This window comes from Mastacembelus armatus, chromosome 18 (genome assembly GCF_900324485.2).
Source record: "Mastacembelus armatus chromosome 18, fMasArm1.2, whole genome shotgun sequence".
In the NCBI taxonomy this organism is placed as follows: domain Eukaryota; kingdom Metazoa; phylum Chordata; class Actinopteri; order Synbranchiformes; family Mastacembelidae; genus Mastacembelus; species Mastacembelus armatus.
Window position 1 is genome coordinate 9,090,053 of NC_046650.1, and position 16,925 is coordinate 9,106,977.

General features: G+C 40.1%; 2 protein-coding genes across 2 annotated transcripts; both read right to left on the minus strand.

Moving 5' to 3' along the window:
* Positions 1-1,657: 1,657 nt before the first annotated feature.
* vbp1 (von Hippel-Lindau binding protein 1) lies at positions 1,658-6,977 on the minus strand. Its single transcript, XM_026299058.1, has 6 exons — positions 6,857-6,977; positions 4,738-4,862; positions 4,444-4,510; positions 3,480-3,578; positions 3,172-3,310; positions 1,658-2,566 (listed from the first exon to the last, which is right to left on the minus strand). Exons 1-6 carry the CDS (start codon positions 6,935-6,937, stop codon positions 2,490-2,492), a joined length of 588 nt encoding a protein of 195 aa, XP_026154843.1. The 5' UTR covers positions 6,938-6,977; the 3' UTR covers positions 1,658-2,489.
* Positions 6,978-11,695: 4,718 nt separating this feature from the next.
* On the minus strand, positions 11,696-16,490 carry LOC113125535 (E3 ubiquitin-protein ligase TRIM39-like). Its single transcript, XM_026299056.1, has 8 exons — positions 16,240-16,490; positions 14,744-15,334; positions 14,468-14,563; positions 14,090-14,323; positions 13,798-13,945; positions 13,666-13,692; positions 13,025-13,200; positions 11,696-12,446 (listed from the first exon to the last, which is right to left on the minus strand). Exons 2-8 carry the CDS (start codon positions 15,329-15,331, stop codon positions 12,075-12,077), a joined length of 1,641 nt encoding a protein of 546 aa, XP_026154841.1. The 5' UTR covers positions 15,332-15,334; positions 16,240-16,490; the 3' UTR covers positions 11,696-12,074.
* Between the last annotated feature and the right edge of the window lie 435 nt (positions 16,491-16,925).

A 16,925-nucleotide genomic window follows, 5' to 3' on the forward strand; every position in this document is an offset into this window, starting at 1 on the left:
TTGTTTGTTTCTTTTTAACCCTCTGAGCTGTACAGATAATACTGTGTGTCACTGTCCCTCATCCTGGTGGGCTCAAGTGGACAGTTTCTCTTCCCCTGCTCTAATTATCTATCCAAAAAAATTGAACTGTACTTAAAAAAATAAAATGTGGCTGGAAAAATCAACATTCTCACTGCAGTTATTTTATTTATTAAGTTAGTACTGCAATGTATGTATATATATATATATATATATATATATATATATACACATATACAGTTGCAGAACTGCTTCTGCAACAGTTCTGCATATATATATATATATATATATATATATATATATTCTGCATATATATATATATAGTTTTTTTATATTTATCTCCACTACGTCTCCACAATAGGACAATATTGTGCTTTTCCCTTCACTGCATTAATTTCAGTGTTTAAATGATGCAACATTAAAAAAAAAACAAAGATCAAAGGAAAACTGAATGTGTATCAGAACTTTGTGTGTTGTGACATCACAATGGAACTTTAGAAACTATGACTCAGAACCAAGTTCACAGATTCAGAACCTCTCAACACAGAGACTACTCAACCACTGAAGACCAGTAAGTATCCTAGAAAATGGAAGAACCACAAACAAGTGTCATATCTGAAGATACACCAGAAACCATCGCAGAGAAGCAAAACAACTCTGAGGTCACCATGGATCGACCTCAAGCAGCTGAGTCTGCTGATGCCTCTGCTCCTGCTGGTGAAGCCACAACCCAGGCAGAAAGTGAGGACCATCTCCGGCTGTTCGTCACCCTGCTGACGGTCAGAGTGCTGACCAAGTGTCACGCTCTCCAGAACCGCAGCCAGGAGGACTGGGTCTCCCACACCAAACGTCTGGTGGATCAGACAGTGAAGGGACTGCGTGTCACTAAAGGTTTCTGCCCAGACCTGAAGAGCACCAAGATTCTCTGCAAGGATGTGGTGAAAGACCTGCAGAAGCAGTTCTGCAACAAGCCCCTGCTGGAGTCGATGATATTATTACAGGATCCAGTCATGGACAAAGCCATCGTCCAGACTTTACAAACCCACATCAACGAGTTCCCTGCTCAGCTTGCAAAGAAGGATTTCTCCCGCTACAGACTGAAACAAGTGCTCCAGGTCATTGGTTTCATCGTGGGTTTACTCTGCTCCTTCGCTTTAATCGCTGTCATATGAAGCAGCATTGGTAGCAGCTGCAGGTGGAGGAGGGTTGCAGCACTGCAACAGTGTACACTGTCAGCAGTGGACAGGGCCACACAATGTGTTGACATGGGTTTACTCTGGGTGCTCCGGTTTCCTCCCACATTGGACAAAAAAATATTTGACTGCTTTTTCGCTGTTTGAAATCTTCTAAATTGTATTCAATTAACTATTGTCTTACGCTGTGTGTAAAAATAATTCATCCATATAAGGTATTAATATTAAAGCACAAATACAGAAAAAATATAGAAGTCAAGTTTTTTTTCCTGTTACATCCATGTTACTGTGGTTATCCTATGCTCATATATTAGGATCTCTGTCCCAGTGTATTATTGTTATGACCAACCTTGATATTTTTTAAATCCCACGTTAAATACCTGCAGGTATTTGTCTTTTCTAACTTCCTTTTTTCTCCTCAGAAAATAAACACACAGCTCAACAGGTCAAGGTCTCATCTCTTTGCCAAAATGTTATTTTCTTTTACTTCATTCATTGTTTAATGAGTACAGTGAGAAAATAAATACAGACAGACCAACGGCAAAAAGGACACAAGAAGGGGGAAATAAAGAAAAACAGAGAGTTGATCAGCGAAAGTCAATGGAGGTCCACAGCCAACCCTTTTGAACTCCTAAATGTCCTCTACAAAAGGAAAACCAGAGCCATAAGGCAGAACTAGTTTTACACTGTGATCTTCTGTTGAGGTCTTTCTCATCCTATAAGTCTGGTTCTACTGAGTATAATGACAGTTGTGTTTTAATAGCAAGTTAAGTCCCATATATGTACTTTGTTACAGGCCGAGGAAACAGAAGTGCCAGGTCAGTAAGGAGAAAAATGCAGGGACGAAAAGACAAGGCGAGAGAACCCTCACTTATAATCTGCCAAAAATAACAGCAACGTACTTAAATCATTAAAAAGAATACAAAAATTGCTTTGTTGCCTTTGTTTTGTTAGTTTTTACTTGAAAAAATACTTTAAAAAGTAACAAATTAACAGAAAACAGTAGTAGTGGAAACTGAGCGTGACTTGACAGAGGACATATTTATAAAATCCAACAAAGAATTATGACGTGCTCCAAGTACTGCACCTGCACAAGTCTTCAAAACAACCTTATGCTGAATCAAGCACACCGTAAGTTATGGAAATGATTTGAAACATGCCCTCTATCTGCTGAGCACTAGGGTGAGCATACACACGACTTGGGAGACGGGTCTGTTATACCTTTTTGACTAAGGAGGGGAGAGTTAGCAGAAGGGGATACGGACTGTCGGGTCAATATTAAGACTTGTCTCCTGACTTGAGGAGGTTTTCTTTGCTCCTTCTCTTCACATCCCAGTTGTAGACCCGTGCCATATCTGAGGAGGGCAGTCGAGTTAAGGAACAGCAGCATTTTATAATGTACTGAAGCTGGAGAGTTTTTGTGTGAGTTCTCTGACAGCTGGATCCCTTTTGGATGTAGCACAAAATTATTAAAATTAAATTATTCAAATACTAAACTTTTTCTGTTTAGTCTCCTACCACTTAACAGCAGCAACGTCATCAGCTCCCTACTGGGAAGGAAATGCCACTTTCATTCCCAGCAAAAAGAAAAGTCTTTGTTAATATGAGCAAATGTATTTCAGAATAGATGTAGCTGTTACTACAGTTTATATCATCCACACAGTGACTGTTTCTGTTCTGCATGTTAGCAAAATAAGGATTACGTATTTTTAATTAAACATGTTTGGTCTGTACACAGAGTTGTATAGATAATGTTCACTACACTATTGCATCTGTAATGACATCACCGGCTACTGAAGGTACATCAGCAAGCTCATTTGCTCGGTCTTCTAAGGCTACTAGCCCTGCTGTGTAAATCCATTATCACAACATACCTCAGGGACAGTTCTTGTACTTTAGTTCCTGATAAAGTAAACTACCAGGATTTCCCAGTGGTAAAGCACCTATTGTGGAAGGATACTGACTTCGATGGTGGTGAATTGATCTCGCAGGAAATCCAGGTCCTCCACGAGCGTCTCTAGGTTACGGGAAGCTGTGGACAGGTTCTTCTCGAGGAGAGCCTGGGCTTCATCGATGTCATACTCCAACATGACATTAGCCTTTAGGAGGAAAATTAGCGAGGTGAGGAGAAACTGAACTTATGGCTTTTATCACATATACAGTAAAGTAGAAAACTGTTAAGTCTCAAGAGTCTTCATGCATGTCTGTGAAATTTTTCTCAGATATACCAATAAATAAAGCTTAAACTTTAATCTAATTCCTACTTACCCCTAACCATAGGCAGACTTTTTCAGTGGGTGGCACTGAGGCCTTGCAGTAAACATTGTCAGCCAATAGGAAGTGTGTTTCCATGCGCTCCGTGGATTCCTGGGAAACAAAAAGTCATCAAACTCAAATGTTCATTTTTCAGTCACAAACATATTCTCATCCTTAGACATCTTCAGACATTTTTAATAACAGGGCTCAGACAGTCATTTTATGTTCATGTCCATTATTTACGTCACTCATCAGATTATTCAACAGAAATATGAGTGTAAATACTAACTGCACCGAAGTCTTAAAGCAACAACTATACACTTTTGTACAAGTACCATATTTTTTCTACACTATATGTAGACCACCAGAATATTAGTTGCTTTTAGCAAAAACATCCTTGCTGAACAGAAAAAAAAAACATATAAGTCACATGGTGTATAAGTCGCATTTCTAATGATCCTAATTATAGTCTAAATTAGCCCAGGCATAACATCAAGCAGAAGTGCATTACAAAATTAATTCATCTGTGTCAAGTGATGTTAAACAACTGCACCAATGCTGGGGAGGTGAACCAGCAAGTCCGCCTCCTCTGTCAGGTTGCCTGAATGGCAACACTCACTCCAAACTTTGTTTCAGCTGCAGACTTTATTACCTGCACGTTGAAGTTTGCAGTATAGCTCTTTTTTTTGGGCTAGGAGTTGTAGTTTAGCCTGAACATAAACATTTTTATTTTTTTGGGAGTACATTATCTTCAATTGAATGCCATCTAACAATAGTGACTACTTGATGAAATGACTGTAATGTAATGACTGTGAATATACACATACAAGTCACTTCTCTGTATAAGTCACAGGACAACCCAGAGGAGGGAAAGAAAAGTCCAGAAAATACAGTAGAAACCACCTTTATTGCTAAATCCTGAACAACACAGTCCATTTTCCTTTTTAAAAGTCTGTTCACAAAAAAACGTACACACCTTTTTCTTCTGCATGTGCCGTAGGATTTCTAGCGTCTGTGTAATTTGTGGTATCTGGTTTTTCAACCTACATGGAAAGACAAATAAAACACTGAATCAAGACAAGAAGGCAGGCATTCAGTAAGTAATTAGCTTAGTGTGGATGTTATTCTGGAGAGTGTGTGTCTGTACACTGAGACAGGGCTTATGTCAAACAAGGAATGAACTGAAATGTGACTTGACAAATAGGACAAGCAGCTCCAATTAAAACTATTCACTGACAATGATTACAAATGCAGTTTATGCTGATGTTACCTGAGTTTCTTCTGAGACAGGTTGAGTTCCATGTATTTATATTTCTGGTACTGTTCGTCCAGCTTCCTCAGTGCTGCGTCAGCTGTCTCGTTGCCGGGCTGCTTCATAAAAGAGTCGACATCCTCCTGCAACATCCAGCAGCACAGAGAGAAAACAGTGCCAAGTCAATAAACCCTGACTGATACTGGATTACTGAGGCTAATGATGAGATATGAACAGATATTGACCTTCTTAACACTTGTAATACAACTTCTTATATTCTGAACAAGACATTTCCAGAGCTCTCAGGTGAACGAATTACACAATGATGAGACCTTTTTCTAAATGATCTCATAAATTAGCTGTGACAACCCTAAAAGTGCATCTTGATAAATTATGTTATTGTGGAAAAATCGATTGATTTGAGTCATTTCATTCAAAAAGTGAAACTTAGTTTCAGTACACACAGAGTGAAATATTTCAAGCATTTATTACTTTTGATGGTGATGATTATGGCTTACGGTTAATAAAAACGCCAAAATCAGTATCATAAAAACCGGGAAGCCCAGGTGGCTTTGATAGTGGCCTTCAGTTCATCTGTGTCTCTTATTGTCCTCTTGACAAGAGCCCACAGATTATCCAAGCGGCCCCTGTCTGGCGAGTTTGCTGGGCAGTCAAGCACACTGACAACCAGCTTTTGCTACTTTTGGCAGTGTGGGCAGGTGCCAGGTCCTGCTGGAAAATGAAACCAGCAGCAGCTGGTCAGCAGAGGGAAACATGAAATGCTCTAATATTTTCTGGTAAATGGCTGTGTTGACTTTGGACTTCAGAAAACACAGTGGACCAACACCAGCAGACGACATGGCTCCCAAAACCATCACTGACTGTGGAAACTTCACACTGGACCTCAGGCAGCTTGGATTCTGTGCCTCTCCTTGATTCTCAAATGTAATACAAAACTTCCTTTCATCTGAAAAGAGGACTTCGGACCACCAAGCAAAAGTCCAGTTCTTTTTCTCTTCACATTAGTTAAGACAGTTCTGTCACAGGTTAAGGAATGGCTTGACAATTGACAATGCGACAATTGTAGTCAAACTCCTGGATATGTGTGTGTGTGTGCGTTGGCTCTTGATGCACTGACTCCAGCCTCAGTCCACTCCTTGTGAAGTTCCCCCAAATTCTTGAAAGGCTTTTGATGGGAATCCTCTGAAATCTGTTATTGTAGGTGCCTGTGCATCTTTTTCTACCACACTTTTCCCTTCCAGTCAGTCTCTTTAACAATAACCTTTTGTGGTTCACCCTGTGCAGCGTGTCAATTAGGGATGTGTGATATGTATCGTCTAAGATAATATCTTCATGGTTGTTTTAACGATGTGCCGGCTGACATTATTATTATGTCACTCACCAAAAAAGTAAAATTAAAAATGTCGAGCCAGTGATTAGCCCAGGATAATAGGAATCTTTTAGGATTTCAACATTTGTCTCAGACGACCCAGTCGGGGCCAAAATCACACACCACTAAAAGGCACAGAAAACCTTTGCAGGGGTTTTGATTTCATTAGCTGATTAAAGTTTGTCACCATTATTTTACAATATTGGACTTTTGCAAACTATTCTAATTTTTAAGATACAGGTTCCTTGGTTTTCATTAACTATAAGCCATCACCATCAAAAGTAATAAGAGGCTGAAATATTTCACTGTGTACTGAATCTATATAATATATTGAACTGAAGTAGTGAAATGAATGAACTTCTCCACAGTATCGTAACAATTTATTGAGATGTGCTGACATATCAGACCACACCAACACATATAGTCTCTAACATGCACATTAGATCAATAATCCAAAACCAGAAATATGTGGAAATCATCAGTTCCAGCCGTGATACGGAGGATTACATGACAGTGTGGTGAAACCAGCACACGTGGAGCTAACCCAGACCCCCAAAGCCTAAAGAAGAGCCGGGGAAGACGAGAGGCAGAGCCTGAGACGCTGATGTCCATACATGGGAGTCAGCAGCTAACCAGCTCACTGTTAGCTTAACGCACCCACACGCCGGACACAACCACAGTGTGAGTCCAGCTGCCTGGTCCCGCTGCAGACGCGTGAAACAGTGTGAGATATCAGGGTTTACCCACCACAAACACCGCTTCAGGAATCCCGAGGTGCTTTTTCTTCCCCGCCTGTGCAGCATTGCTGTTGTCTATGGTCGCCGCCATCCTGGAGAGAGGCTGCTCTTCTTCTTCTTCTTCTTCTGCTGAGTTTTGGGGCAGACTAGACTCAGCGTTGCTGCCCCCAACTGGTCATTTGCAGAATTGAGTTGTTTTTTCGTTTTTTTTTTTTTGTTAAAGCATCCATCCATCATCTATACCCACTTATTCCTAACCAGGGTCCCAGGGATCATCTGGAGCCTATCCCAGCTCTCTTTGGGTGAAAGGCAGGGGTCCACCCTGGACAGGTCACCAGTCCATCACAGGGCCACATAGAGACAAACAACCTCACACACTCACACTCACTCCTATGGGCAATTTAGAGTCACCAATCAACCTGACATACATGTTTTTGGACTGTGGGAGGAAACCAGAGTACCTGGAGAAAACCCACACAAGCACAGTGAGAACATGAAGACTCCACACAGAAAGGCCCCTGATGGGTTTCAAACCAGGAACCTTCTTGCTGTGAGGCAACAATGTTAACCACAAAGTCACCATGCTGCCCTTGAGCTAGGGTTATTTCTTGATATATTATGTTATTATCAGTATCCATGTTGTTATATTGTCTTTCTTGTCTTTACTTTATCTCATTGTTCATCAGTTCAATAAATGTATCATAAAGATGAAGCAGTCAGAAGTCTCCTTTAATGATTATGAGTATTTCAATCAACACACAGAGTAGTGACAAAAGGAAGAAAGAACCACTTCACTCTACTTGCAATAACATTTATACATGAGGAGGACGTGAGCAACTTTAGCCTATGAGGTGTAGTTTATGCATGATCATAAAGACATTAATAAATCTCTGTGTACTCTGGGAAAGTCCTCCCAGGGCTAAAGGGTATACTGTAAAGGTTAAATGGGATTTACCCTCAATTTACCAGAATGTATTCAAATTAGAAATCAATTAATATTGTGTTAATATTTACACTTTCTTTAGTAAGTGTCTTATCAGAAAACGATTCCAAAAATATTTTTTTCTGCATCATCAGTTAGTGAAAAGTGAGTAATAGCCAAATGAAACATTACTATAAAAATAATAACATTAGTTAAGCTTTTCATAAAGTATAACCAAAATCAGGGATTTTTCTTGGTAAGTAGAGTAAGTACAAACAAATTAAAATAAAGAAGCAACAACATAACTCAAACATTTTAGAAATGAGAAAACTTTGGTAGTTTCAATTCTAAAGCTACAAATGAATATATAGTGTGGACTACAATGGCCTTCCAAATCCCCAAACAGATGGCAACATATGTTGGAGGTGAAGATTTTAATTTCAAACTACTTCCAAATTATTCCCGTGCGTGGTCCACTCTTGGATTTGAATGTTATTTCAATTATTCCACGGCCATGGGTAATTTAACAAAAAATCCTCTAGAGCCTGCGTCTTGGAAAGGAAATTACATGGAAATTTATTCTCCCGGGCTTGATGCAAAGTAGAAAACTAAGTTTCAAACGAAAACTCATCTGTCTTGGATATTGTGCACAAACAGTTACTAATTTACTATAAGTGCAAAAATGCAGAAATAACATATACAACTAAATTCTACATTTTTAGAAGCAATGTACTAAAAGACGAGTTTCATTAGTATTTCCAGCTCATTTACGGCTAACGCTTTACATTAGCTATTACTAATTACACGCACAATTCTGGCATTACTGAAATATTATCTGAAGTGTACTTTTTACTTCAATGGTATGCATGTCTTATGAAGCAGACTGCTTTCCTTTGTAATAACTGGGAATTTCCTCCAGCTCAGTTTGACATATAAATGGTTTTCTTTCAGCTTCCTCTCCAGCTGTGCAACAGAAAAAGAAATACGATTGTAAATATCTGTTTTAGTAATTGCAGGGCGATGCTCAAAAAAGCCGGAATTGAAAATGCTCTGTGATGAATGTCCACATAGCTTTGTGTACCATCACGTGTGTGTGTGTGTGTGTGCCATGATATGTGGGAAATTGCTGATGAGTGAAAAGGTGAGTTACCTGTTTCAAGATGGAATCAAGCACAAAAGGGTCTTTCATATCTACAGAGGAGCCATCTGCAGACATCTTCAATCTCACCAAGAGACTTGTCCTCGGAACTGGTAACAACATAAAAGAAATCAATTGTTTTATTAACACCTCATTAATATACAAAGGACTGGCTGAACATTTTGGGAAATAATCTTATTATTGCTAAGTTGGCTGAGGAGATCAAGTCCAATTTCTGTGTCTGTTCTATTTATATGTGCAGCTTAGGGGGCTACAAGTTGGATTTATCCCAAGCTGTTCCCCTCTAGTTTGCACAGCCACAGCAACAAGGCTTATAATATTATATACAATTTTACATTGCAATACCAGTTAACTCTCAGTTAACTCAGCCTAGGCAGGGATTAAAAATATCATATTCAGATATACTGAAACTATTCTAGATGGCAGTGGGTTTAATGGCAGAAAGACCTATTTACCACTGTAGCAATAAAAGGGCTGTTTGGTCATACAGTCCACATCTGTCAACCCAGGTGAGCCACTGTTGACCTGAAGTGCGGCACAGTCACCAATTCCTTCAAAATTGGGCTGGTTTAGTTGCCAAGGTATGAAAAAGGCTTCACTTCCATCAGACCACATCCAGGACTTTCCCGTTAGTCCGATCCAAGCTGGGTTTTTTTGTGCTGTCCACTGGAGCTGCAAATTTTCAGCCTCGTTCCTCACCCTGGCCAGGTCTGTGTACATGTTCCTGCAGTGGAGCTGAGCACTGAGCCAGTCCATAGAGACCTTCTCCAAGACAAATCTTTCAGTAATACCAGTGGCATTTCCTGCCAATGACATCAAAGTTAGTTCAACAATAGTTATTCTCTAGAACATTTATGAATGAAAAAAAAAATCACTCTCACCGTTGTAGCACAAGAAGGCCAAATTTGAGGGGCAGGAGTTGGCAAACCATTCTCCTGTTCCTCCAATGTTTGCACAAAAAGCTTGTGTATTTTTGGGTTCACCATTTGCCCATCCCCAGTAGCTCAGTTCTCCCTCTTTGTAGTCATCTTCTTCTGACCTCGACCAAGTCCAATTTCTGTACAAACCTACAAAGGCTGTCTGAACTCCAGAAGTCACCAGCCCTGCTAAAACCTTCAAGTCCTGGTTGTCATTGATGGTGGCCAAATCAGTGTGTTTCTCTCTGCAGTATCCCTGGGCTTCAGACCAGGTTTTAAGCTGATCGACGAAGTTGTACCGACAATGATGAAGGGAGGAAGAGAAATGGTACAAACCTGTGGATCATCCAGATTCATTCGTATCAGAGTTTATTTGCAAATTAATCTGAAATGCACTTTTCATCTTGAGGCACACGGTGCTCTGTTAGACAACGCATAAATACACAGTATGTCACTACTCCCTCACCTGACACTACCAAAATGCCAAACATTACCCCCTCCATGCTCTGTGGTCAGTAGGGCTATATGAAATTAAGAAAAAACAAAATACAATATTAAGGAAAAAGAAGAAGCATCATCCAAACAATCTTTTTATTATCATCTTATCAGTGACTATAAAACTTGCCTGTGATGCTGAAAGCCGCACAGTGATCAGTCGTTTCCTGTTTTGTCAGTTATGATTCTGCTTTTTAAAGCAACACACCCTAAACAAAGTAGATGACCTGGACTTTGAGTTCCCTCTCTCACCTACTCACCTGTAAGTCATGTGATGTTGCAGTAATTCACTGTTTTTCTTGCCCCGAGCAAAGATAATTTAAATATACTCTCACTATTTTATGTTAATAATTATATGCATGGAACTGAATCACTCCAATGGAGAGAGTTCTCAACTGCAACAACAATTTTCCTCAGCATTTACAGTCTGAGCCATGTGTTTTAGGTTTTGAGCCTAAAACTTAAACTTAAACTTTGATATGCAGAGGAGCATAAGATATAAAAAGCTCAGAAACCCAATGTAACCTAAAGGTCTAGCACCAAACAGCAAACAGACATATTCACAGATCATCTAAGTAGCTAATGGAGCATTTAGAAACAAACAGCACTTCTAAATAATGCAAGAAGTTGGATTATACTTAAAAACTGGACCCTTGACATCTGTGTAATTTCACCGTGCAAAAATTTAAGCTTTGTGACTGGATGTTTCTTGACTAAATGCACCTCGTACCAAGTAGCTTATGCCTTCAACATTTTGTCTAACACGCTGATTAAACCTGTAAATGTGCTCAACCTGTGAATCCCTAAAAAATGTTTTTAAAAAATGAGTGTTTACACTTCCTGAACCTGCTGCTGCTTTGCAGCTCCATATGTAACCTCTATATACCATCACATTAGCCATATTAGCTTTACTAGATGATGAGTATGTTAACATTGTGTTTTCAGTTTGTTCTGCTGGTTTTAAGGAAGGTTTAAGTAAATGTGTCTGAGGACACTTGGTTAAAGAAAAATGCAAAGCAGATGGAAACATGAACAGTCTCCTGAGACTGATGCAAATATTTTGCAAAACAAAAAAAGTTTGTAAGTCAATAATAGAATAGTAACTAATCTTTAATCATTATTCAGGGACTGAAACATACTAATAATAATATTATTATTTAGGTTAATATTTTTGAGAAAAGGGCAGCATGGTGGATAAGCGGTTAGCACTGTTGCCTCACAGCAAGAAGGTTCCTGGTTTGAAACCCATCAGGGGCCTTTCTGTGTGGAGTTTGCATATTCTCCCTGTGCTTGTGTGGGTTTTCTCCAGGTACTCTGGTTTCCTCACACAGTCCAAAAACATGTACGTCAGGTTGATTGGTGACTCTAAATTGCCCATAGGAGTGAGTGTGAGTGGACTCAGGCCTCAGGTAGTTGAGGCCTGAAGACGTCCTTAAAGAATACAGACTAAGTTTGTTTTTTTTTATTATTACTTTTATTTTGGTTTGTACTTGTCTATGTTGGCCTGGTGAGATCTTTTCTTTATATTTAATGTGGATTCATTCAACATTAAACCCTGCTTCTGTACCATCTATGCTATCATGGATCAGGGTTGGGCACTGAACCTTACTGGAGCAAGGCTTTTGAGACGTGGTGATGTTTGTACAGTAAAAAACAGACTCAGCTATTAAATACTGAAGCAGTTCTGTGAGTCAAAATATCCCTTGCAGGTTCTAAACAGAGCCAGAGTCATACTTTAAACTTTATGGTTGACATCAATGATAACCAGTGGTGCAGTGTTCTTTCCTTCATCGTAAACACTCGGGCTTAAGAAGGGGAAGACCTTCTCAGAGAACAAACACCCAGTAAAGGTGTAGATGTGAGATTTGTTTTCTACATCAAAGAAGGACACTGTTCCCTCCTCGTAATCCACAAACATGCCGATAATCCGTGGCTTCTCCTTCAGGTGAAGAAGTACAGAGGGGGAGTCCAGAGCTCGGTACTCATCCCCATTTCTCAGCCGCACCGTCCAAAACCCATTTTCTGGCTTGGAGGTGATCATTCCCTTCCTGCTGACAGACTCTTTTACCACCCCCAGGTCCCAGAAGGTCTTTAACCCCACTGCAACCTAATGATAAGACAGAATATGAGAATTAGCCATCTTTAGTATCACATGATCGGAACTGATTCAGCATTAGCTTGGTGCATGTTAAGGTGAATAGGTTTGTGGTTTTAAGTTCAAAACTGACCTAAAAGTTGATTGTATGGTGGATTCAGTGAATTGCTTTTGCAAATCCTTTCTGTCACAAAAGTTTATTCTTTATAATAGATGAATACATGAAACACTACAAAATAAAATAACCTGCTTATGCACTTAAATGTGAATATCTTTGTCTCATGGACTCTGTGGTTTTCGGTGAACTCCAAGAGTACCTGATTGCAGACAAGATGGTGGACTGCTGACCATGTCAGGAAGTTGGAATATTAGTAGGAAATTGGTAACCTGGCAGGTTAGGGTCAAGGTTACAATTGGGGTTGGAGTTATGAGGTAAGGGCTAACATTAACTTTTACCCCATAACCCTACTTCCAGAAAAAGTCGACAACTTCTGGCCAAAGCTGACAGTTCCCAAACCATTGTAACACTCCACCATCTTTTCTGCAGCCAGGCCCTTCTCATGAACCCTGTCGTGATATGAGACTCTGACCTGGAAGTAGAACCTCCCGGACAGGAAGCCTGTCTTGCCCAGAACGCAGATGACTGGGTCGAAGCGTTGGGGGATGTCTGGAACAACGTGCAGCAGGTCGGTGCGACCAGCCTGCTTTCCATCAGCTGACAGGATGATGTTTGGATGGGCGGTATCTGGGTCTAACACTACATCAACTGTGGAAATCAAGAGGGGAGAATTCAAGTAAAACTACTGTAATCCTACTATTAATGCCAAAACCTCTGCTTTTAATTATCAGGAACTTTAATAGAGAAAGTTCAGTCCAGACTTCACTCTAACTGATAAACCATCAAAAAATAGTACAGATTTAAATCATAAATGACATTTATTATAGCTAAATGGCCTCTTCCTGGTCTAGAGGAATACGTACAAAAGACAATATGTACAAAAAGAATGATAAGATAATGTGCTTGTAGCATCAAATGAATCTGGTGCTGTGCTACAGGTTTCTGTTTGTTAAATATAGGAAAATACCTGATGAAAACCAGGGCAGCTATGGTTGCAATAGTGTATTTGTGTTTTCCAACCACAAGAGGGCAACAATATCAAATAAAATCCTTCATTTTCAATCCAAAATTCCTGAGTATTGGCAATGGCATTATGGGAGGTGGAGGTCATACCTGCATATTTCTCCATCCTCTTCACCTCTGTCAGAAGAAATAAAAATACCAGTTAAAGCAGTTTTTAAGAAATGTTTTAATTTTAAAATGATACAAAAAATACTGAATAAGATTAAAAATGTAAGGCTTTACCTTCCTTCATCAGTCTGTCCAGCTCACTCTTCAGGATTCTGTCCACTTTAGACAGCACTCTCCTCACCGTCCCCACACTGAGTTCAGGGTAGAAGCTGATCTCCGTCCACTCTCTGCTGGTTGGAGGTGACATAAGAGAGGGCGACCTCTGTCATACAGAAAAGAGTGAAAACATTTGAATCTTTCTGTATGAATTTGTATTTTGCATTGATTTAGAGAAAGATCTGCCCACTTGGACTTGGCAGATCAGACATATTTGACAAATACTCTTGAGTTTAGGGTTGAGTGGAACCTGTAAGAGGTGGAGGTGGTCCTCAGTGTTCCCTAGCTCCTCCAGCTCAGTGTTTCTCCCCTGCAGCTCAGTTATTTCCCCCTGCAGCTCACTGATGAGCTTCTCAGCCCTCCTCTCTGCTGCTTTCTGTTTCTCCTTGATCTCAGTGTTGACTTCAGTTTGTCTCTCCTCAATGGAGCGACTCAGAGACATAAATAGACGGTCGCTCTCCTTCAGCTCCTTTTCTCCACTCACCTGGATGAAGGATTAAAAAAATGCTAGTAACTTAACTCAAGTAAGCAAGCTGGAAACATCTCACCGTGATGTTGCATCTCTATATTTGGTCGAGAAATGTGCCTTGTCTCTATGACAACGAATAACATTTCCATTGGGACTGACCATGCTGAGATTCAGACAGTGTTTGATCTCTTCCACTTTCTTCAGTCGCTCTTGGATCATCTGCTGAAAATCTGCTTCAGTTTTCTTCATCTGGGCCTAAACAGACAGAACAGGAATTGAAACGTTATTGCCTGTGAGCATGTCACCAACAGTACTTGAAAAAGGAGGGTATTTGTTATCAAGACAGAGATCACACATGGAATTCAACATAGGCATGCAGAGATTTTCAAACACCCACATCGCCTAAACCCTTACAATACAGTACAATCTATATACCTTCCTCTCCACACTCTCGTCCTCTATGGCTACAGCCTGGTGACCTTTGTGCTCCGTCTCGATGCAGAATTGGCACACAAACTTCTGTTCGTCCCTGCAGAACATCTCCAGCAGCCTCTCGTGCTTCTTACACATCCTCTCCTGCAGGTTCACCACCGGCTCGATCAGCTTGTGAAGCTTCAAGGTGGCGACACTCTGATGAGGCTCCAGGTGAGCATCGCAGTACGAGGTCAGGCAAACCAAGCAGGACTTCATGGCCTTCACCTGCAGGGATGCGGCAGCGCAGACATCGCACGGCACATCACCTGGTCTGACTAAAGAAAGCGGCGAGGCCAATAAGCTGACTGTCATCTTCCTAAATGTGTCGGCCAACTCTTTGAAGGCTGTGTTGATGTTTATTTCAGGCCGAGGGCTGAAGGATCTGTTACAGGTGGGGCACTGGCAGACATCACTGCTGTCCCACACACTCTGGATGCAGACTTGACAGAAGTTGTGCCCACAGGGAGTGGTGGCCGGGTCGGTGAACACTTGCTGACAGATGGTGCACTGGAACTGTTTTTCTGGTAACATGTTACCTGAAAAGGGCATTAGCTGCAAAAGAGGAAAAAAAAACAAAACAGGACATTAGGTGATCGGTTGCTCAGGAAGAACTTTGACAGAGGAAGTAAATGCAAAGAAATCAGCATAGTCCACATTCCTAGTTAATTAAACATATTCATTTTCTAAAAATACAGCATGAGTAATATTCACCACTGAAAATGCCTTATAAATAATAAAAATATAGCTTAGGAAAATAATATTGACCACACATGTCAGGCTAAGTATTTATATTCTAATACTGTAACTCTATAAATATGGGAAACTATGCATGTTTTGAATCAGATCCCATACACCCTGTATTGTTTGGTGTGCTTGGTGCATTAGTCATTGTTTTCGTGACTGAATACACACACCCATGCTTTCCATGGAAAATCTAAAACCAACAATTTAGGCAAACCTTTTCTTAGCTGGCTGCAGTGAAGCGACAGTCACAGCTAGACTCTCCCCTTTCACTTATTTTAAATCTTTAGAAGCTTTAGAAGCTGACCAACAACCTCAACTTCAAACTTTTATTGTTCAGATAAGAGTGGTATCAATCGACTTACTTGAGAACAAAAAATACTGAATTATTCCTTTAAAACAAACAGATAGCAAACATTCAAGGCCATACATGGATTAGATCAAAAACTTGTTATTCTGGACCATTTTGAAAACGCGACTAGACAAATAAAACAAACTCTTTAGCACGGTGACAGAGAAATAAAGTTCATTTTGACACACAAATAATAGCAACACATAAAAAACAAAAATGACTGAAGACTGAATACATCACAGCCAAATGAGTTTTACATGCTTAAACATACAGTATGCTTTCCTTTACAGTAGCATAGCTGTTTTTTGTTTTACAACACATTAGATCATATTTTTAGCTCTTACTCTATATTGTATATACTTACAGATACTTCTTCTGATCTGGTCAGACCTCTGTCCTCAGTGACGGTAAAGCAGCTGACTGCCCTGCTGGATGAATGAGTATGAATATATTATAGCCCTTAGCTGTCAAACAGGAAGACGTAACAACAGTTATTCATTAGCTCAGCCTTCCCTCTCATGAGTGTCTGTCCCTGTCTGCTTTACTGTAACTGTCTAATCTTTAAATATTTACTGTCTACAACCATGCTCAGCTGTGGCTTTATCCTTGTGTGGATGTGTGCGTGCATGTGAAGAAATCACTTAGCTCGCACACAAGGAAAGAGTGTGATTATCTCATGGGTGTGGCGTTTGAGACGGGTGGTTAATTTTCCACTTTAGGTGTACTTGATGGACCTGACCTGAGGAATGTTGCAGCTCTGCTTTTCATTCCACACACTGGTCATTGTTATGGCATATTTTTGGTGATACTTGCCAAAAAGAAGAAGAATACGTTAGGGGAACTGGATTGGCTGGAAAGGCTTTTGGTGGTGCTGTATTGTCTAGAACCAAACCAGTTTGCTGGCTCAGATTAGACATCTTGCGACTAGTGTGTGAAAAGCAGAAACTATAACCTAGTTTAATAGCTGATGAACTGTATACACTTCACCTCTCTACTACATTAACTACCCAATATGTTTCTTGATTTATTCCATGCAGAACTTTTGTCTGA